Raw genomic sequence first — 23,716 nt, 5'->3', positions numbered from 1 at the left:
GCCCGGCTACTAAACCTGTTTGTTGAGAAAATGAAATCGATGGAGAAATATAGATGTTCGGGAAGAAAATCAATGTCTCAATGTTTGTTAAACAAAGAGAATGTGAGAGAGAAGTCCAAAGGGTGTGTTACTCAAAATGAAGTACCCAAAATTGTGATAAACAATGTTGTATAACAAATGTGATACTAAAAAATGTTGTACTAAAGGCATTTCCATCCTATTGATATGAATTCACTTTTCACGCATTGCATAGGTAAATTGGATTCAAAGACTGGGTTTGAATTAAATTCAATGGTATATTGATATAACAATCTTCATGAAAGGAAGACCAGTGGTGAATCCAAGTTGTGATTTACTTTCCAGTTCAGTATAAATTGTAGTGGAACCTAACCCAGACTACAAATGTGATACATAACGAGATTTCATTACCATTCCTAATTAGACGAGACAATCAAATTGCAAGAACAATGGGCTTCAATGATGCAATATGAGAATCAAGAACCAAGTCGACGAGAGCCAATATCAGTGTATTGATGATAATACTGTTTTAGAGAAATAAAAAAGATGGAAATTCAGGACGATATATCTGCCTTGAGGGTTCAATTAAAGGAGAAGTTAACAAATCTCCATTTCTTCCTTTTCAACGTTCTCAGCAGCAAAAAACCAGCGCTGTCCAAATGACGCACCCAAACTTCGACCAATCGGCAACACCATTCGTCAGCATCTACGCTGTCAACGACCCCCTCTGAGAAGGATCCGACCTGAATTCGAGAGTCACTACAAATTCAAGTAAAAAAAGAGATATTCTCTCATGTAACAAAATGAACTAAAATCACAAATACAAAGTTTAGGTAAATGATATTTTTAAAAGCGGCACACATATCTTAGCATACTTCAACTTATTAAGACAAATCTTCTTATTAAAACATACATTCAACTCCAAGTTAAAAGTTTCAATCTCCATTAAAAAAAAAAAAAAAACAAAAGAGTCTAAGCATTAAAGTATTCTTGATTCTCAAAAAGATATTTCCACTAAGGAGTGGAGCATACTCCACTTGATCGTTGACTGATAAAAAAAAACAGATTCATGAACTAAGCTCCCATGGCTACCCAAAGCTTTCCCATTTACATATCCATGCTTCTGGGTTTGTTGGCGATTTTATCATTATATGGGAGTGGGAGTTGTAGCTTTGACACCAACTTTTCCATTGAAGAAGCAACTTTGAAAGACTTCCAACTTGCTTTCTACCAAAACAAACTCACCTCGAGGCAACTCGTTGAGTTTTACCTCGAACAAGTGCGTAGATTAAACCCCATCCTGAAAGGGATCATAGAAGTGAATCCAGATGCTTTAAACCAAGCCTCTCAAGCCGATCTCAAGCGCAAGAGAAGCTCACTGAGATCTTTGTCTCCACTTCATGGCATCCCTGTACTTGTAAAAGATAACATTGCAACCAAGGATAAGCTCAACACAACGGCTGGCTCCTTTGCTCTGCTTGGCTCTATTGTTCCTCGTGATGCAGGTGTGGTGACTAAGTTGAGGAAGGCAGGTGCAATTATCTTTGGGAAAGCGAGCCTAAGTGAGTGGTCCGATTTCAGGTCCTATGAACCGCCCAATGGTTGGAGCGCTAGGGGTGGCCAAGGGAAGGTGTGTAACTTTTCCAACTTCTTCAATAATTGTCCGCTTCTAAGTGAAATCACACAATAATGAATCTGTACCACACAGTAGGACGTCACATCTCAAAATATATTTCAAATAATAGGATAACTAAAGAAGATTTTGAAAGTGTAGAACTACTCAGATTCGGCCAATAAACAATCCTTCTAAGTTTTTAACTAAAAATATATTGTTAATATCAGCCTCTAAGCTATCTTTTAAAAAAAAAATCAGTCAATTAGAAAGTCTAATTAAAAGACATCAAACATTAGAGTTAAATCAACAATAGACTAAGAGCAGAGGATATGTTTGCAGAATCCTTACACAATGGGAGAACCGTGTGGCTCAAGTAGCGGCTCTGCCATATCCGTTGCAGCAAATATGGTTACAGTTTCACTGGGAACCGAAACTGATGGATCAATATTATGCCCTTCTACTCTCAACTCAGTAGTTGGCATCAAACCCACAGTAGGTCTCACAAGTCGGGCAGGGGTCGTTCCGATCTCTTTGAGGCAGGACACTGTTGGGTAATCAATTTGTTTCTATTGAACTGTTTCTATTAAGTATCCAAAGGAAGTATTTTCTGCTGATTGACTAATGATGGAACAGGCCTATTTGTAGAACAGTAGCAGATGCTGCTTATGTTCTAGATGCCATTGCAGGAGCGGACAGATATGATAATTCAACAATTGAAGCATCAAAATACATTCCAAGAGGTGGATATGGCCAATTTCTAAGGGCTGAAGGGCTGAAAGGAAAGAGAATAGGAATCGTGAGGAAATTGTATGATTTCGGCCATGATGATGTCTTCTACATTGGAGCTTTTGAGAAAGTTTTCAAAACCCTGAAGTAAGAAATAAAACTCACTTTTCATAAACCATTTCTTAATGACTCATGTTAGAGGTTTTTATCCAACTCTTTTGTCTTCAATAACATGAAAGGCAAGGAGGAGCAATATTGGTAGACAATTTGACGATCGACAGGTTTGATGTAATCACTGGAAGTTCAAGTGGAGAGCGGACTGCATTGCTTGCTGAGTTCAAAATATCCCTAAATGCATACCTCAAACAGCTAGTTGCATCTCCAATTCGATCCCTGTCAGATGCAATAGAATTCAACAAAAAGAACTCAAAACTTGTGAGCAATTATCATCTATTCTGTTCTAATTTTACGATCAGCATAGCAAAAAGCGGACTATCATAACAATGAAATCTTGTTAATATGTAGGAAAAGCTAAGGGAGTATGGTCAGGAGTTATTCTTAGAAGCAGAAGCAACAAAAGGAATCGGAGGTGCAGAAAAGGCAGCATTAGCCAGATTAGCAAAACTGTCAAAAGAGGGATTTGAGAGATTGATGATTAAGAATAAGCTTGATGCAATAGCAGCTCCTGGTCGGTTAATCTCTCCTTTTCTTGCAATTGGAGGTTTTCCTGGAGTTAGTGTACCAGCTGGATATAACCCTCAAGGGCTTCCCTTTGGCATTGGCTTTGGAGGATTAAAAGGGTTTGAGCCAAGGTTGATAGAGATTGCATATGGATTTGAGCATTTGACTATGGGTAGAAAGTCCCCTTCACTTGGGAGACATAAAAAGTGATTCAACCACGTATGAAATTTTTTAGGACAGACTTTGATAAGTTTACCAGAAGCAATTAGAATGGCAATTGTTTATCCTTGTGATAAAGCTGCACGCTTCAATAAGTAGTAAAATGTTTCCATTAATTTTAACACATTTTCTTTTGATATTTTGGCATATGACATGAACTGTACACTTGTTTAACTTCTCCAGAGGTTCTGTAGAAAGAACCAAGGCAATTGCAGCGTCATGGATGATTTAGGGTATTGATTGATCTTGCTCCAGTGAGTTAGACGGCAATGCTTTTACGTAGCCTAATGGTTCAAGATTTTCTGATCAAACATTCATTCATCTACAAGCACAGAAGAAGCATCAACACTATCTTTCACAATTCTCATCCCCCCTTGAGATAAAAGACTAATTTTATTATTCAAATCGCTTAAAGAAACAACATCTATCTTTGGAGTTAAGGGTACTCAACATCCACACAATTCTTCCTCAAGCCAAACTTCATTATGGCTAATTTAACTAACTCTAGATGAAGAAAGGAAGCCCTGCCAGTAAACCTGTTCGGCATAATCTCTAAACGTTACGATTATGAGAAATGATCATCATTGATCCCTCTTTCATTTCTAATGAACCTAGATATGTATAATGAATCTGTTTCTAGATCCATATGTATCATCTGCCAACAAAATGCAGTTCTATATTGAAAGAGCCTTCAGCTAAATCAATATCTCATGCTCTCTCAAAGTATTAGTGTCTTATCCTAAATTATGCTCGGATTGACCAAACTTTTTTCTTATAACCAAGATGATATTCATTATATAAATCCATTTTCCCTACAATGCATTTCCATCTTATTAAGACAAATTCACTTGTAACGCATTTGCATTGGTAATGGATTCAAAGACAGAGTTGTAATTGACTTTCAACGGTATATTGATATAGAAATCTCCATGAAAGGAAGGCCAGAGGTGAATCCAGACTAGCATTAACTTTCCATTTCAATATAAACATCACCCATATTATAAATATGATAAATTACAAGACTTCGTTACCATTCCTAATTAGTAAATACAATTAAATTGCAAGAACCATCGGTTTCAATCATGCAGTATAAGAATCAAGAACCAGTTCCGCAACATTCAATAGTAGGAGAATGAAGAGGAACATGGAGATCACCAAGATAGCGATGGGGGTTCTCGTCCTCCTCCTCTCCGCCGTATCTGCGCGTTCCGAGTATTACTCCAAAACTGTCCCAAGGGTTCAGTTAAAGGAGAAGGTAACCAATCTCCATTTTTTCCTTTTCGACATCCTGAGCGGGAAAAAACCCAGCGCCGTCGAAGTAGCGCGTTCAAACATAACCATAGGCGATCAGTCAGCGACTCCATTCGGTAGCGTCTACGCCGTGGACGACCCGCTCCGGGAAGGACCCGACCCGGAATCAAAAGTAATCGGAAACGCGCGTGGGCTGTACGTATCGGCAAGCCAAGGCGCAGACTTGTGCTTGGCGATGTATATTGATTACGGTTTCACAACGGGACCGTTCAACGGCAGCTCCCTCAGCGTGTTCTCGAGGAATCCGGTGACGGAGCGACGACGGGAGGTGGCGATTGTTGGCGGGAGAGGGAAGTTTAGGATGGCTAGAGGGTTTGCGAAGCTGAAGACACATTACTTGAATGTGAGTAATGGCGATGCGATTATAGAGTACAATGTTACTGTGTTTCATTACTAAATCGGAGAAGAAAGGAGCAGTTGGATTTTGATTTGTGATTGACAATTGTAACATCTTTAATAATTTGGTTCATCACATCAGCATTAAGAGGTGATTCATCCGAATGAAAAGTGATTTTCTTTATGAATGATTCAAATTTTAAGAGGGGATGAAAGGTTACTTTGTGAGTTTACTGATTCGCCCATGCATTCGGTGCACTTGCAATTCAAAAACTTTACTCAATGCACAATACTCATACGTGATGATCTATGCCCTATACTCTATGATATATATCAGATATTCGTTTATCGATCTTTATCCTCAATACTAGATACTCGATTCCTAATGCCCAATGCTAGATGTTTTACATTTTCTTTATATTATTTATATTTCGACACTCGATGTTCGATGCTAAAAGAAAAAACGGAAGAAGAAATCCATATTAAGGAGGCAAAAGAAAAAAGTACAACAACATACGAAAAAAATGTAAAAAAATAACCCAAAAAATCATAAAAGAACAATAAGAACGGAAGAAAACAAAGGTCATTTTAAAAAATAACAAAATATTGAAACTATTTATAAAATATAGAAAAATTTATCGAACTCTCGTTTGAGTTCTTTTTGGTATGTTTCTTTTTTTTTTCTCTTTTTGCAATCTATAACAATTCTCCTAAAAAAAATTGCAAAACAAATAAAAGAGAAGAAGAAGCATTTTAGATATGCCACTTTTCATTGGTTTGAAAAATGTACCCATTTTTGATTTAGGCCTTTTATTTTAGATAGGGTAGGCGAATTTTCCAACATCAAGGCCCTATTCTTCTTCTTAAATTCAAATCTTATTAGAGTTAGTAATAATTGGCACGATCTTTTATTTTAGAGGTGAGAGATTCGAATCTCCCAACTTTCAATTCTTGTACAAATAAAAGATTCAAATCATAAAGTTTATGGTTACTATTACAGTTATGGTTAATGTTGTTGTTGGACTCTAATAGTAACGGAATGATGAATGATATTAACAATAAGGGATGGTAAATATAGCAATTAGATTCAAAATATTAGCATACATAACAACGTTTTTTTTAAAAATTCTCAATATAGCAAAATTTGTCAAATTTATCAATGTAATCTATCACCGATAGGCCATGTTGCAAACTTTTAATTTATCACTAATAGATCATAAGATGTTTATGATCGATAGACTTTGACAGATTTTGCTCAATTGAGAATTTTTTTAAATGTTATTATACACTTAATTATTATTCCTAAAATTGCTAGAAATTATAATTACCCTAACAATAAATATGAGAGATTTATAATTAATGTAACAATATCTATAATGATATCGATAATAGCAAGTGGGTCCCATGTAAATGTCAACCACAATAAGATTGAGCATCTTTGATTCCTCGATCAAATTACATTATTTGATTACAAAATTTGAAGTTGACTCCACGTTTTATTTTGATTACGAAACACAGGTAAGCAACAACAAACGTAATCTAATGAGACTCATTTTTCATATTACTATTGATTTATTGTGTTTACACGTGGGCAAACGATAAATTTATTTTTGATAAACTCTTTTTAAATTATCTAATTTTAAGAAAACAATTTAGGTTTTCAATATAAAAAAAAAAAGGACAAAAACAATAACAAATATAGAATTTCATGCTGCTCATTTAAATAGATTTTAATTTTTTTTTTAATTTTATGCTCAATACATAACTAACAAAATTCAACATTTTTAAAAACTAATTAATTTATTAGATATAAACTTTAATATCATATTTAATATAGCTCTAAACTTATTTAATACCAACATATGACTTTAACACTTTTATAATTTATAAATTGAGATTTTTAGTAGGAGTGAACATCGATTGGTCGAAGTCAGTTTTTCGACCAAATAAATACCAAACTAACTATTATTAGTTTAGTAAATTTTCAAATCGACCCCACCAATGTAAGAGAAAATCAACCGTCGGTCGATCAATCAGTCAATTAAGCATTTGAAATTTTTTAAAATATTGTCGATTTTATTTTTGTCAAATTAACACCGATCAAACCTCTCCTAATCTCCAACTAACCACCTTCGATTTTGTAGTTTTTAACTCGATTTTTCGATCTATCATAGTCTCCCTTAATCTTTAATAATCATCGAATAAGAAAAATGTCATCAAATTCTACCATGTCTCTATTTATCTTGAATGTATGAAGGGTTTAAAGTTACATTTTGGTTAGCTTAAAATCAATAAAGATATGAACTTGCTTTTCAGTAGTTATTATTTTTAACTATAAAATTGCTTTTGTTTTGTTTTGTTTTTTTTTTTTTTTTTTTGGGGCTCTCCTACAAGAGTCAAAGTAAAGATTGTTTTGCTTTTTTCTTTTTCCACTTTTGTCATACTTTTTAATAGTTGAGTGAGTTAGTTGCTTTCATTTATCAATTATACATTTCTTAATACTTAGATTAAGTCACACAAACATATTGAGAATTAGTTGGACCATTATCTTTTCTTTTCTTTTTTAATTTGGTATAAATAAAAAATAAAATCTTTGTCATATCTTTTTATGTAGAAATATTTTCATGTTACGATAGTATGTATACTAAAATCATTGTTAGTCATGTCAGCATTTTGTAAGAATGGTGTGTGAGGTCAAATAACAGAAGAAAAAGATCTTATAAAGTACGAGCAAAACTACCAAAATACTAGAGTTTCTCCCTAGACTACAAATACTTAAATGAAAAAGCAAAAAAAAAAAAAAAAAAAAAAAAAGATTTGTTGTAACTATGTGTGTGCAATTCAAGTTGTACGTCAATGAAAATATGTCATATGACGATATTTTTAAAAAATAATGTATATATCGTACTTAATCAATGTTCTAATTGAATTACATTAAACTTAAAGAGATAATGAAATACATTAGATTAGGGTTTAGAATGAATATGAATTCTTCGGGTCAACAAACACACTTCTAGAAAGTTGAAATTTATGAATTCAATATATATATAATTATTTTTCACAATTAAGTATTTATGATTAATTTGAACAAACAACCCTACCTCATTTTTCCAAAATTGGAATAATGGGTCAACTACCACAATATCTTTGGGACCCTACCCTCTACCAAATTCAAACTATTTTCTTGTTGAGTTGAGTTGTTGTTCTTTAACACTTTTTCAAAATTGTCCTCCTTTGGTATTGGTTGGGAAAAATAATATAATCCCCCCATGATTCCAATTTTCTTGTTTCAACTATGCATGATATAGTCAACCATATATAATATTATAATGTCTTATAATATAATAATGAAGTCTAAAGGATCTTTAATTTGCCTAAAATATATAACAAATAATAGAAAGTAACCCTTTGATGTTATTTGAACCTGTAGCAGAGAGGTCGAAAAAATCAGATATGACTATGCTAACGTCAAAATGGACTGATGTCGAGAATCTCATTCACATCCAATTTAATGATTGTGTCAGTGCAACGGGAAATGAATGAGAGTGATCATGAGAAAATGAAAATATGATTAGAGAAGACTTAAAAGAATTGAAAATGTGCTGGAAATCATAAGAACTATAAAGTTAAATGGAACGTGGAGGTTTGAGTCCGCTTCAAGACAGAATGTTATGAATGCTGTTCGACAATAGTTAAATGTGCTTAGCTTTAGACAATCTATATGTTGGATGACTTCTTGTTTTTTCTTTTTTTTCTTTTAAAGAAAAAACATGTGAATGAAGATAAAACATACTAAAAACATTCGTATAGGATTGTGATAACAACTTTTATTCTTAAAAGTATTAATAGGTCAATTGAAAGAAGTGGATATTTACGAGTGTCATTTTTGTCATGATACTAAATGTCACTTAAGTTATACTCACTTTTTCGATCAATACAAATTATTATCTTTTATGGAAAAGGGAAAAGCTTTGTTGCCTCTTCCAAATATCGAACCATTTTTTTCAAATGGAAAAATAAAAAAATCTTCCATTTCGAGGAACTTCCAAATTCATTTATGTATTCCATAATTGAAAGAAGAAATTAAAAATAGTTCTATATCCTTTCCCTAATATGTAAGAAATTCTACTATATGTAGAAGAATTTGGACAATGAAAGTTGATATAGTTTTAATTCCTTTCCCTTTGCATATCCTCATGTAAACTAATAGAAAGTTAATCTTAAATGTAAGTATAAACTATGAAACCGAAATATCAACTAATTGCTCCATAGCTTTGTTAGTGACCTAATGCAAAATTTGTAGTTTGATATTCTTCCTATCGTGTTGAAAAACAAATTAATTGCCACATCTCTAACATTAGTATAATTCTTTTGCTTTTCTAAAAATAACATATATAAGTATATATAAGAGAAAAGCAAGAAATTTAAATTTATGGACTCTATTTGTAATGCCCTAGGTCTAGGGATTCGAAATTCAGATCTCCCCTACGTTCTTCTACAATCTGACAACATCATTTTTTCTTGTCGATGTGATATCGGTTCATTCATGTCTCCCTCTTAAATTTAGGGCGTTACATGCCTACCAGCTTCGTTCTCGAACCACATCTTATTGAAGGAGGTTCCGTTGATGCTATATGTAACGCCTCATGCTTAGGATTCAAGCTAGGATTTAGATTTCAGATCCCCGACCTCCCCCTGCATCATTTGCGATCTAGCCTAAGGGTCACTCAACATAGAATTATTCTGAACTAAGCATACACTTAACTTTGGAGTTCATATGATCGAGTCACCGAAAAGGAAGATGTACCTAGTTGATATAAATATTAACTCTCAAGTTTTTTAAGTTTTTCTTAAACTTACTTTCATATCCTCAGGATCGCTCTCGTTAAAATATAATCAGTTCATTCATGCCGGTTACGATATCACTTTTTTATGTACTCTTTCTTTGTTCCACCAAAAAAAAAAAGAAATTATTTAAATATCACTTTTTTTTATCAAATGTTACGATATCACATCTAAATTAATTTCCTCAAATTTAGTTACATTAATTAAAACCTTAAATAATTAGTGATGGAATAATTAGAAACTTTCATTTTTAGTATGGAATAAGTTGAAACCTAAAGTATACTTATATTCAATTTCAATAAACATCATAATTTTATAAGAATACTAATTTGAACGAAATTTGTGAATGTATCAATTCTAATAGTTCATTTTATAAATTAAACATTCGAAGAAAGGTTGCATACATAAAAGAAATTTTTTTAAATCAATCTTAATAAATGGTCTAAAATCATTCTTCTATAGCAATTTAAAACTTTAATGGAAATGTTTATAAGTTTTACACAATGAAATCCAAAAATTAATGAAAATTAACATACTCACCCACAAATTTATTCTATTTCCAAAAACACCCTTTCTTTTTATGAACTTTTTGGTCAATTCCCACTATAAAACCTCACCCTCCTCATCGTCTTCTCCATCTCACAACTCTCTATTCTCCACCAAAAACAGATTCAAGAAAAAAAAGAAAAAAAATGGCAAATCTTTCTGTATCATTCTCCTTCATCCTCTTAATCGCAACTCTCCCATGGACTCAAAGCCTAAACCCAAAAAAACCCGTAATCTCAAGACACCTTTCTCAAAAACAGACCGTCACCAACATCCAATTCTACTTCCACGACACCGTCAGCGGGAAAACCCCCTCCGCCATCAAGGTCGCCGAGGCCCCAACCTCCAGCAAATCTCCGACCCTCTTCGGCGCCTTGTTCATCGCCGACGACCCTTTGACAGAATCACCCGACCCTAAATCCAAGGAGGTTGGTCGGGCGCAGGGGCTGTACGGATCCGCAGCGCAGCAGGAAATTGGCCTAATGATGGCATTAACCTACGAGTTTACCGCCGGCGAGTTCAAAGGCAGCTCCATTGTTGTTTTGGGGAAGAATTCGGTGATGCATACCGTTCGTGAGTTACCGGTCGTCGGAGGGACGGGAGTTTTCCGATTCGCTCGTGGGTACGCAGAGGCGAGGACTTATTGGTTTAACACTCTTGGTGATGCCATTGTTGGTTATAATGTGACAGTTATACACTAATTTGTTCTTCTATTTATGATCAAGAAATTGTAAAAGTATCTAATGATTTTATTAGAGAATATCTAATATTATAGGACGATCTATATTAAACATGTTACTAAGATGCAACTCTATACTCTAATGTTTAAGGTCCATTTGTACTACATTCAAAAAATTTCTTTCTTTTTGGTCTAATGGTCCCTTAGTTGATTTTCACACATGCATTTGTCTAATGGGGTATGTTTGGTTCAAATATTAAGCTAACAAACCTAAGACTTCTTTTTTTTTTTTTTTTTACAATGTTCTTCACAATTGAGGGGAGGGAGTGATTTGATTCAAACCTATAAGTCTAAATAATTTATTAAAGATAAAAAATGATAAAATGAGAACAAAGAAGATGCTAAAGCAAAAGGTAAGTTTGATGGTTGAAATTAATAAATTTTGGTGGAAAAATGAATTATAAATTATTGTAACCAATTTTGGTGAAGTTTGAGTTGGTAACCTACTCAACTTCACTTAGCTTTGGCGGTTCTCCCACTCTTTTATTCTTCTTTTTTCTTTCACCACTTCTTCTCTCATTATAATATCTTCTTTTCGGTTTAAATTATTCCTCGTAGGGTTTAAAGACTTTCATCTAGTTTATATTAAATTATTACTTGCTCATCTCAACCTAATTCATTATTTTTATTGCTAATCGAACGCTTTGTTAGATTTTTATTTAATAGACGTCTCAACTTTTAAACGAAAAAAAACTTTTTTAGAGTAATTATAATGGATAGCATGTATAACAATATTTTTTAAAAATTGTAAAGATAGCAAAGTCTATCAACGATAGACTCTTATATGATATATAAGTAGCATACCGATATTTATAGTATGGTCTATTAGTGACAGACTTCTATCGTTAATAGACTCTAATTGACTTTTTAATATTTACAATTTTTGAAAAACGTTGTTGTATATACTAATACTTTTGAATTTAATTGTTGTATTTGCGATTGTCCCTTTTCTATAGATTCATAATGTCGATTTTGCAACTATAATAAGTCATAACATTTCATATATGAAATAAAAAATAGTATATTTATTCAATATAATTAATAGAGTTTTAAGTCTAATGGAACCTTAACTTTCAATTTTAAGATTCATGCTATCAATGCAGAATGGAAATGTCTAAAAAAAATTACCAAATCTTTTAAATTCAATTTACTAAACACAAAATTAAAAGTTTACAGAAGAAATTAAGTGATAACTAACTCAAAAAGGACTAATTAAGTTTGTAATTTAACTTCTTTTTTTCCTATTTAAAAGTTACAAAAACCACATTTAAACTATGTCGATAGCTTCACTTTATACGTTCGAATTTTTAATTAACTTCGAGCCTATAAACTTATACAATTGTTAAAATTTGTCTCTTTTAGACTTATATAATTATGAAGATGGTTAGCAAATGTGAAAAAATTTGAGAGTTTGATTTTTATTATTTGATTTCAATGCAAGAACTATGGTAAGTTTGAGAGTCCAATTTTAACAGTTCCATAAGTTTAACAACTTAACATTGAGAATCGAAATTTAAAGGTATAATTGCAATTACCAAAAAGGACTCTATTATCTTTTTCTTCTTGAGTATACCTTACCCTACATATTTGTAGGGTAGAGGAATAAAGCCTGCAAGAAAGAGAGGAAGTATTAAGAAAATAGTATGTGATATTGATGATGATAAAGGTAGGCTCCCTTGACTTAGAAGACACCACTCATGAAGTTGATTTCCATTTGTATTCCCCTTTAATTTGCAATACAACATAAGTATGCAAAGGCGTAAAAGTGAAGAAAATGGACCAAAAAGTAACTTTACCCTTAAAAGGGTCTACAAGACAAATTATGAGGGGATTTTAGGGTTAATAGTATAGATGAATTACTTTTTTTACTTTATCGTGTTATCTTAAGGTAAAATTTTATTGATCTAATATAATATTAGAATCCATGAGGATGGATTATTTCAAATTTTAGAAAAATGGGAACTGATTAAAGAATTGTAAACTCAACGAGTGACTATTTTAGAAGATTATGCTGAGGATTTCGTATTAATTAAAAGATGAGGAGATCTCACGATCTTTATAAGATATGAGAGTTTTACTTTTCTTAATTATTGTCAGTTTGTTTTGAGATGAACTTGTATTTTATTTAAAGGACATCTTCAAATATAGCAAAATGAATAAAATATAACAAAATTTCAGATTTATCCCTGATAGCTACCGGTGTCATTAATATGAAATTTTGCTATATTTTGTAAATAATTTCAACAGTTTGACCATTTACAATAATTTTCTTTCATTTAATATGGTACCAAAGTAGTCGAAAAAAGTAATTGGTATCCAACCGAAGAATGATGAACATAAAGAAATACTATTTTGAGGGGACATATTAAGAATTTTACGATCGAAAAATAGGGAGACCTCAAACTCTTTATACAATGATGGGTTTAGTCTTTCTTATCGTAGATAGTTTTAAGATTTACCTCAAGTTTTGTTTAATGATGATCTATACCCTTCAAATTAAGATTTTCTTTATGTACATTCTCATTTTTTTTTAATTTTTTTTTTATGTTTATAGGATTGAAATAAGTGAAACAAATTATTTGATAATTAGTGAACGTTTGTATCTAAGTTGAAGAATGTTGAAAGATATAATTAAATTTAGGTTAACGTATTATTTTGGTTCATATATTTTAAATTTTGTTTAATTTTAATCTTTGTATTTTCAAAGGTTCAATTTTGGTTCATATACCTTGAAATTTGTTTAATTTTAATTTTTGTAATTTCAAATGTTGATTGTACTTTTAGTAAACCTTAAAAGTTAATCACTCAGAGTAAATTTTTGTTGAAATTGACTAAATATTCCTAATAAACAAATAAACACAATATGTAAATAAATTTTTAAAATTTATAGTGAAAATGTTAATAAAAAATAAAAGGTAATGAAAAAAAATTCTATAATAAACTAGTGTTAAATGACTAAATTTAAGATTTATTGGAAGTCCTAAGGAATAAGATTTGCCTTTAAAAATATATAAACTAAAATTGAATAAACTATAAAATATAAGAATCAAAATGATATTTTAACCTTAAATTTACTAGAACTCAGAGTACGAGGGTAAGCATTTCAAGTTAATATTTTATATTTTGGATAAAATAATATTTTTAATTATTTTTATTTTTACAAAATACCAATAGATAAAATAAAAACAATAAATTAAATAATTAAGAGGTCAACTAGTTCATCTAATAAAGACCTAAAAAGAAAAAAAAAATAGAAAAATTGGCAAGATATCTACCCTTCACACAAAAATCAAAATCAATGAATTTTGTTTTTTGTTTTTTGATTTTTGTCTACAGTTTTTTAAAAATAGAAAAATTAACAAATTATTTACGCTCTACGTAACAAAACCGGTAAAAGACAAAATTTACTACACTTGATTTGATTTGATTTTTTTATGAAGCGTAAATATTTTGTCAAAATGTTCTATTTTTTATACTTTTCTACGAAATACAATTATTTTTAAAAAAAATTCTAAAAAGATATGACAAAAATAAAGTGAAAAAAAAAAAAAGTAGTTGGGTTGTAGTAGTGGAGGTGGAGGCCAAATTTATGGGTCTCTTTATATAAGATGTGAATAGAAAGTGGGCAAAGTTAAAAGTAAAATTGGGCCACCTGACCCAAGTAGTCAACCTTGACATCATCCCCTATATGACTTATTCATCATTTTGGAGTCCAATTCATAAGAATGCTTTCTTACCTAAACACCTTCCTTTACACTAAATTATACAATAAACTAACAAAATACGATCAAAATAGAAAGTAGGGAATAATATTTAGTACATTATTTTGTATATAATATGTTGTGTTGTGTATAAGATGGTATATTGTACTGTCATTTTGTGCATGCACTTAATAAATGTAACGTTGTATCTTTTAAGAAATAGTATAGTCTATGTTGCAATATATGAATGTGGTTTACATGTGTATGTCATTTTTATGAGCATATACAAACCTTATTTAAAATATATACAATATTTTTATGCAAATTTTAGGCAAGTTACATTTACACTATATTAAGATATATATTTCTCTTATTTTTCATATATACAAATATATATTTAGTTATTTTGCAAATATATACATAGTGTTGTTATAATTGTAATGTTAACGTAGGATAAATTGGAGCATAAAATGAGATAGTCTATGTTCTCAGATTATTTGAAATAAACTCATACGTATTTGAAATTGGAAACAAAATACATAAAATAAACTTGGTGTACATATTTCGAAAAATTTGGTGTGTGGTGAAATGGAGTCAGATGAGGTAAAGTCAAAGTGTGAACTAACATTATCGGTCTTTTGTCAAACTCGAAGTGTAAATTAACTCAAGGTGTGAAGATTACTAAAGATGACTTGCTCCTTAGTATTCATGCTAAGAGTTAAACTTGAAGTCGGTGTACATGCTACATATGGAAAAAAAATATAATGATATCGAAAAAAATACACTATTAATTAAAATATGCAAAAAAAGTCCAATAAAACATAAAAATAATATACCTATATGACTTAGTTGAAACAAAAAATGGTCAAACGAATAGAGATGTTAAGAATATTGAAAAAAAAAAGGCACTGGAAGATAAGAAATTCATAATTTTAGAAATAAGATGCAATTGATGAATAGCTAAAAAAATTCATAATTTTATGAAATATATTAGGGGTGTAATTGGGCCGGGTCAAGTCGGTTTTCCTTCAAAACCGTAAACCGACCTGACCCAACCCAAAATATACGGTTTATTCATTAATAGAACTTGACTCAACCCGCATTCGGGTCGAGTCAGGTTTTCTTTTTCTTTTTTTTTTCTACATACTAAAATAAAAACAGACACTTCTTTTTCTATGCACATACTAAAATAAAAACAACAATTTTACCTACCTTTCTACTGCACTCCAAAGCTATTGAAAAGACCGCTTATATAATTAAAAACAGGTTCCAAGGTTACAAATTGGTTCAAAACCTTTTCCACTCTCAAAATACGTTCAAATGCTTTTAACCAAAACAACCTTAAATCTTAATTCAAATGCTTCGGCTTGAAGTCCAAAACTAGAAACAGAGAGTTTTCGAGGGTCCAACTAAATTGCAGCACTTTGAATAACCAAAAAAAGCTTAAACCAAATTTTACTCCTAGAAATCGGGATTGGCTACAAAGAGGGGAGTTCTAAAGGTTAGAACCTGTTCAATTCATTTAGAGCAGCTTTTCAAACATCAGCTATTAAGAAGTGGGGTGAGCAAAAAGGGACAGAACACATCCATTTCATGACCGCGATTTTCCTCTATAGCTTCTAGACAGAAATGGGGTGATGGAAAAGATTAAAATTGAAATGAATTGAAGAATGGAAAGGAAAATGGTGAACAACGATGGAAGACAAATTGTTGGGCAGAAGGAAGGACGAACAGAAGATGGAAGGAAGAAAAGACGAAAGAAGAGAGAAGACAGAAGATGAAAATGAGTTAATTTGAACCTAACCGCTTAACCTTGACTTAACTGTTTGATTTAGTTCAGTTCGATAATATTATTGTTATAAACCAGTCTAACCTAATTCTGGTTGGTCGGATCGGGAGTTTTCACCCCTAATTATTTACGATTCCTTTGATAACTATCTCGTTTTTTGTTTCTTATTTTTTATTTCTAGTTTCGTGTGTATATATATATATAATATAATTCTATTTCCTTTGATAACATAAGTGCTCGATTCATTTAGAGCAGCTTTTCAAACATCAGCTATTAAGAAGTGGATAACTCAAATCTAATGTTGAACGAGAGTGGGGAAAGTATCGAACCTTTCAAAAAGGAGAAAAATATGGCTCTAAGCTAGGGGTGTAAACGGATTAGATTGGGAGACATTCTCAAGCCAACCCATATTTTCGGGTCGGTTGGGTTGCCAACCCGAATAACCAGAATTAAGTTTCCAACTCAACCCGTAAAATATGGGTTGGGTTGGGTTATGGGGTTAGTATTATTTTTATTTTATTTTTTTGTTTCTAAATTTTAATGTTTGTAAATGGAAATCATCAACCATAAATCGAAGTTAAGCAAAAAAAACTCTAGTAACTCAAGATTGTTTAACTTTTATTAAATAAATAAATAATAATGAACAACCCAACCCAACTAAAAAAAGATAAATTTTCAATCCAATCGAACCCACATTTTAAACTAACCCAACCCAACTCATATAATAAGGATTGAGTAGTCCTGATTGTTAGGTTACTCGGGTTATTCTCACACCCCTACTCTAAGCTGGTGATATGCGTTTTGGTGCATGTGTCGTCGGACATTGGTTGATGAATGGATAGAGAGATGGAAAGGGGCAAAAGTTTACGACGAAGACAAGAATTCGAGATGAATAGTTTAGGGCAAAACAAAAACACTAAAATTCTTTTTTTAATTGGTTAACCTCGACTGACTCGAACCGATTCAAGTCGGTTCAATTCGGTTCGGTTCGATAATACTGTTGTTGTAGACCGATCCAACTCAAACTGGAACCGGTTAGGTTCGATTTTTTAACCCATAGAATATGTCTCATGCTATTTACCATAATTTTTACAAAAAATAAACAAATTCGAATTATTCATTAAAAAAATATTGCAAGTAATGCACAGTATCGAAAATAATATAAAGAATATTTTACATATTAAGAATGACAATTTACGATTAATACAAAATATAAAATTTCTCTCTCCTATTGGACAACATTAATATTGATTTTCCATTCATTAATGATAAATAATTCTTTTTAAATACATAGATATTTGAATGTATGGAAAAATTAGTTTGAATTATACGAAATAAATAGATTAGGACATTTATAAAATATCGATTATAAGCAAGTTATCTATCTAAATCTTTTTTCATAAAAAGACGAAGGAAAGTATATGTGTTAGCTCCTATATGGATCATGATTTATGAGAATTTATAGGGGTGTAATTTGTTTGGGTCGGGTCAGTTTTGAAGAAAAACGAATTCGACTGTAGTTTGTGTCTAACTGAACTTGAGTTGACCTGCATTCTGGTCGGCGCCTTTTTTTTCTCTCTCGCTCTTCTTCTTTCTTTACTTTATGTTCCACTTCCTTCCTTCCTTTCGTACCAAACCTCACTAGCAACAAAAAATGGATCTAGTGCAGTTACATTTTCGTCAATCTAAACATCCCCTGAATCAATTCAAACAAACCCACATCCAAAATCTCATCAAACAACACAACAAAAACCAATTTGAAACTTACGAGATGGAAAAACATCTTGCTCCAATTTGAACAAACTTACTCTCTTATAACTCACTCTCTTCACAATCAATTCAACGAAATGAAAATGAAGTAAGCAGAGATTAAGAATCAAATGCTTGTAACCCAAAAGACCTACATTGAAGTAGGAGAGGAAATCACAAGCGATATATGTTTACGGAAGTTGGATGAAACATTCTTTCAAAGCCTTGTATGATCCATGGGAAAAATCATTGCTTCCACGCCTCAAAGACGGATTAAATTGATGAGTAACGGAGAGAAATGGACCATCGAGAGTGGAGGAGATTGGTTGATCATTGACCACAATCAACCCAATTATGAACGAAAAGGGACAGAACACATCCATTTCATGACGGCGATTTTCCTCTGTAGCTTCTAGACAAAAATGGGGTGATGGAAGAGATTAAAATTGAGGTGAATTGAAGAATGGAAAGGAAGAATGGCGAATGACGACAAAAGACAAATTGTTCTGGAGAAGGAAGATGGAAGGAAGAAAAGACGAAAGAAGAGAGACGATAGAAGATGAAACTGAGTTAATTTCAATTTTTAACCTAACTGCTTAACCTTGACTCAATTTGAACTAGTTTGATTTGGTTTAGTTCGATAATATTATTGTTATAAACCAGTTTAATCTAATTCGGGTCGGTCGGGTCGAGAGTTTTCACCCCTAATAATTTATGATTCGTTTAATAACAATCTTGTTTAATTTGTTTGTTCCTTATTTTTTATTTCTAGTTTCGTATATATGTATATATAATTTTATTTCCTTTATTTTTCTTTATTAATTTTTTATACTCCGTTACTTTAATTTTGAGTTTAAATTTTAATATTGGTATTTAGATATTATCTTATTTTTAAATTTCAAATTTTCAATATATTTTTTAACTTTGAATTTTAAATGGTGCAACATGCTTGTATAATATTTTAAGTTTAAATATTTTTAAAAATAGTAAAACATTGAAACTATTTAAGAAAAATAGCTAGTAAAATCCAATAAACTCTTTATAGTCTATTTAAGTTTTTTTATTATATATATTGTAAATAGTTTTATTTTGCTGTCCATAAGAATTTCCCTTTGTATTATTCATTTTTATATACTTTTCAAATGTCAAATTTGTATATTTGAAAATCTTTTGAATTTTAAATATATTTTATATAGTATATTCTAATTTTTTTTAGTACACTTGAAACTCATTAGAATCTAACAATATATAATAGAAATGAAAAAAAACGAAAACGTTATCAGATAGACTTTAAATTGTACATTAATTATAATCTTGAAATAATCATAAGATACAAATGAAAACACAACTTGAACCTGAAGGATAAAGGTATTAGATATTATAACGATATTTTGAAATATATAGTAATTAAATGAAATCATATTCAAAAACTCATGAAAAGGAAGTTTCTCTCTCTCTGTATATATTTTTCTTGAACAAATGTTCTTTAATTTATCACCCTTTTTTACATCTAGTTTTCTCTTAATAACCCTCCACACATATTATAGAAATTTTAACATTTTAAAGATAGTTATAAATTAAAATTATATTTTTGATAAATACCATTAAAAATCAATTAGAATTTAACTCACTCGTAATTGACATAAACACTCTCGAAATTATAAATTTGATTCTTTTATAGAGGGATCAATTTTATCTATTTTCCTATTCGTTTTTTTTATTCTCAAAGTCTCTTCAACTCCATAAATAATTTATTTATTTTTTTAATTGATTTAAACACATGATATCGGTTTGTAACATTTTAAAATGTAATTATAAGTTTAAGATATATATTTTCATAATTACCCTTAAAATATGTTCATGGAAAGAGAGGATGCATTTAATTCTATAGTATATTTTTTTTAATCTCACTAAAAATAAAAATTAAGATTTAATCAAGACATAAATGGCAATACTTTTGACTATATCCACATTTACTTCGACATCCACCAATTTTTTTCATTATACCTTTGAATTTTTAAAATAAAATATTAAACTATCAAATTTATCTAAAATTTTAAATTAGACCTTTAAACTTATATAGTTGTATAAATTATATTGATTCATGAAGCATAAATATTTTAAAATTTGTAGAGAATTCGTATTAGATACGTATTTATATTGATACGTTGAAATACGTTTAGGTAGAAATTATTTTTATTATATTTGCAACTTAGTGTTTTCTTGAAATTTGGTCTTATTATTGTAAGATAAAATGGTATTTTATTTGTGTGTGTGTATATATATTTGGAAATTAATGTGACAAAAGGGCAGCCAACTCAACCACACTTTGATAGGTATGAATATGAATGATTGGATGGAATAATATTATATAATGTGTATGTTCTACACGTAGCCCTCTTGAAATTAACCTAATCTTTATTACATTTCATTTTCAAAGAAAATGACACTATTGGTTTTGCTTCTAACCAAAATAAATAACATTTAAATATCATAACATTTTGTTTTTTTGTGTGGCCAATGTCTTTCTCCCATTTTTATGAAAATAAAGATCTTCTTATTTCATTTTATAATTAAATAATATGCTTGTTTTTTTAAAAAAAAAAATTTCTTCTTTTTTCAAAAGGTTTTAATTTTTTTTTTTTAAATCCTCCCTCGTCTTGTTGTTTAGGAGATTGACATATAAGCTTTTGCATTTATTACAAGTCTTTCTCCTTCTAACTTGTAGTATTTAGATATGAAAAATCATATCTTATGAAGCTTTAATTTTAATAGTGGAAGTCTATGTCAATTATTGTTAAGTTGAGTTCGTTTTAGTTTTTATAACTATTAAATAATTTACGAAGATTAAAAATTTTAAATATTTAAAACACAATAAATTCGGGGTAAAAACTAGATTTATTTTTCGTGCATAAATGTGTAACAAATAGTTTTTTTTTAAAAGGTAAAAGATAGAAAAACGCTTATATGTGAAATTTCATAAAAGTATCAAATTGCTGTCTCAATTTTGGTAGTTTGTAACAATTTTGGTAATTTGTAACGATTTAATCTCCATATCTTAAATTTTGTGATAATTTAGTCCCTAGTATTAGAAATTACGGGTAAGCACACTAAAGAAAAAACCTCTTTGTCAATGCCAGTGTGACAATTTGTGACCTGATCTTTTACCAACGTCTAGGCATTGACATTGTCTTTATTTTTTAAAAAAATATAATTAATTTTGAAAAGCAATATATTTCTCTTTAGTTTCAATTGTAACTTAATTTTTTGATAAAATATTTCCATATGTTCTAAATTAAATTAAAGCAATATATTTAAAAAGATAAAACATCAAACTTTAATTTAAATAGTCATAAACATCTTTACAAAAATCACAAAACAAAATAACCTATATTAATGAAGAGTAGCAAATCATATTAGTTAAACTTTTTAACATAAAAAGACACTTATGTTTAATATAGCACATAAACATCGACAACAGAAAAATACTTGATTCTTGAAAGCCACGAACGTAACATATTAACTCTGGAAAAAAGAAACAAACAATAAAGTTTAATTTATATACACGTACATACATATATACACTCATAATATAAAACTATTTTAAAAAAAAAGACTTAGTTATTTATTCCAAAATTTTCGACACATAAGAACAATGCAAGCACCATTAACTCATAATTCTCGATTAATCAACAATCAAATCAACACAATAAGAACACAAGTTGTTAACTCATATTCAAAACAATAGTCAACAATACAAAAAATCGTTAACTAACATTTCTTTAATACACGTACGAGAGGACAATAAATCATTAACTAACATCTCTTTAACATACGTACATCCGAGGGATCGACAACAACATCGTAAACATAATTAACTCAAAATTCTCAACCTACATTCAAAAACATCAATGCAACATAAACAAACAATTCTTTTAACTCACAATTATAAACTCAACATTCAAAACAACACAAAGAATATTAACTCAAGATAGGAACAACTCACATTCAAAACAACCCATCTCAATTAACCTTAAAACAACATTAATCTAACCCCATAAACATAACTATAACAAAAAGAAAAACAAAATAATCTAAATTGGTAGCATAACTGCATGATATGAACATAATTCCCAAACCTAACTTTTATCTATTTTAAGCACTCTTCATTTACAAATTATGGGAAAAGTTAAAATTATTTTAATTACAATTTATTATTTTATTCGCCAAAAAAATATATATTCAATATTTTTTAGATTATAATTTAACACTAATTTTGGGTTTGTTTAATTTTTAAATTTTTTAGATTTGTTTGTTTGATTTTTTTTTTTTTAATTTAGTTGCTATTCACTATAGTTACACATATAATTTTTTTTTAAAAAAAATGTGTTTGGCTAACCATCAAAGGACAACATGTTCCTAATCCAACTAATCAAGCTCGTTAATAATTTAATATAGCTAGGATCTGCTTTGAAGTAGTGTTTTCACATACACCTAAAGTTCAATTATACGTACATACATACATATAAATATTGTTGGGGATAGACTTAGGGTTTTAAAAATTTTGTTTTTCTCGACCCCTTAAAAGGTTGTCCCCACCCTATATCCCAATGCTTATTTTAATGGTGTTAGATAGTCCTTTATCTTGATCTAAAATTACTATGGTGACAGGATAGCCCCTATATACCCCCGGTAGTCGTTTCGGTGTTGATATTAGTGTCCTATGCATCCATTTTTCTTGTAGTTAAGGTTTAATAAGATTTCTTACATAAATAAGGGTATTGTATTTTATTATTTATTTATTTTGGTTAAATGTTTGTTTGAATTTCATGAGTTATGGTGCCATAAGAAAACACATGTTATGCTCGAACTTACAAACAAACGATTCAATTTGAAGTTTAGTTTTAAATTTGTAGAAAACCAAACCTCATTTCTTGATTCTATAATTATTTAAAACCGAATCAAATCAAACATTTCATAGTAGTAATCGAAATTCCATTTGATTTTTTTAATTATATTGATTTTGTGAGTTTCTTATGTGCATGTATTGAGAAAAGTCCAAGCCATATATGATAATCTCAATATAGACAACTAAGCTATTGGTGAAAATAATGTTGGGCAAAATTAAATGATTTTGTACAAAAACTCCAAATAAAGAAAAAAAATCTAACAAAATTTCTTTATTTATATTTTAAATGATGACAGCTAAACAAGGGGCCCCAACCATGACATTGACTCTCCACCAATGATAATAACACAACAAAGGCTATCCCCACCAACCATACAAATGTTTCCATATATCAATATCAAATATCTCAATGAATACTTCATTTCAACTTAGCTCAACTAACATCTATATGTTTTCGTGGACAAAAGGTTTGAGTTTAAATCTTCCACATTGTATTTAAGAGACCTTTTCAAAATAAGAAAAAATTGTATGA

At 30.2% G+C, this 23,716-nt stretch overlaps 3 protein-coding genes and 1 long non-coding RNA gene across 5 annotated transcripts; 3 read left to right on the top strand and 1 right to left on the bottom strand.

The window, feature by feature from the left end:
* Positions 1-880: 880 nt before the first annotated feature.
* LOC107991571 (uncharacterized) lies at positions 881-2,131 on the bottom strand. The gene is made up of 2 exons (XR_001763753.2): positions 1,982-2,131; positions 881-1,713 (listed from the first exon to the last, which is right to left on the bottom strand). It is a non-coding gene; the product is annotated as an uncharacterized LOC107991571 (long non-coding RNA).
* On the top strand, positions 1,103-3,383 carry LOC107990287 (probable amidase At4g34880). Of its 2 annotated transcripts, none has more exons than XM_008459440.3 (5): positions 1,103-1,648; positions 1,973-2,184; positions 2,279-2,506; positions 2,599-2,794; positions 2,885-3,383. In XM_008459440.3, the coding sequence occupies exons 1-5, from the start codon at positions 1,103-1,105 to the stop codon at positions 3,248-3,250; spliced, it is 1,548 nt and encodes a 515-aa protein (XP_008457662.2). In that variant the 3' UTR covers positions 3,251-3,383. The 2 variants fall into 2 exon arrangements, with proteins under 2 accessions (XP_008457662.2, XP_008457659.2); XM_008459437.3 differs by having other exon boundaries at positions 2,267-2,506.
* Positions 3,384-4,013: 630 nt separating this feature from the next.
* LOC103497306 (dirigent protein 4) lies at positions 4,014-5,116 on the top strand. The gene has a single exon (XM_008459436.3). It carries the CDS (start codon positions 4,392-4,394, stop codon positions 4,965-4,967), a length of 576 nt encoding a protein of 191 aa, XP_008457658.2. The 5' UTR covers positions 4,014-4,391; the 3' UTR covers positions 4,968-5,116.
* A 5,263-nt stretch (positions 5,117-10,379) lies between these two features.
* On the top strand, positions 10,380-11,195 carry LOC103497309 (dirigent protein 23-like). Its single transcript, XM_008459441.3, has one exon. It carries the CDS (start codon positions 10,444-10,446, stop codon positions 10,996-10,998), a length of 555 nt encoding a protein of 184 aa, XP_008457663.1. The 5' UTR covers positions 10,380-10,443; the 3' UTR covers positions 10,999-11,195.
* The last annotated feature ends 12,521 nt before the right edge of the window (positions 11,196-23,716 follow it).

This window comes from Cucumis melo, chromosome 11, assembly GCF_025177605.1.
Source record: "Cucumis melo cultivar AY chromosome 11, USDA_Cmelo_AY_1.0, whole genome shotgun sequence".
In the NCBI taxonomy this organism is placed as follows: Eukaryota; Viridiplantae; Streptophyta; class Magnoliopsida; order Cucurbitales; family Cucurbitaceae; genus Cucumis; species Cucumis melo.
This window is presented reverse-complemented; position numbering and strand designations above follow the sequence as displayed.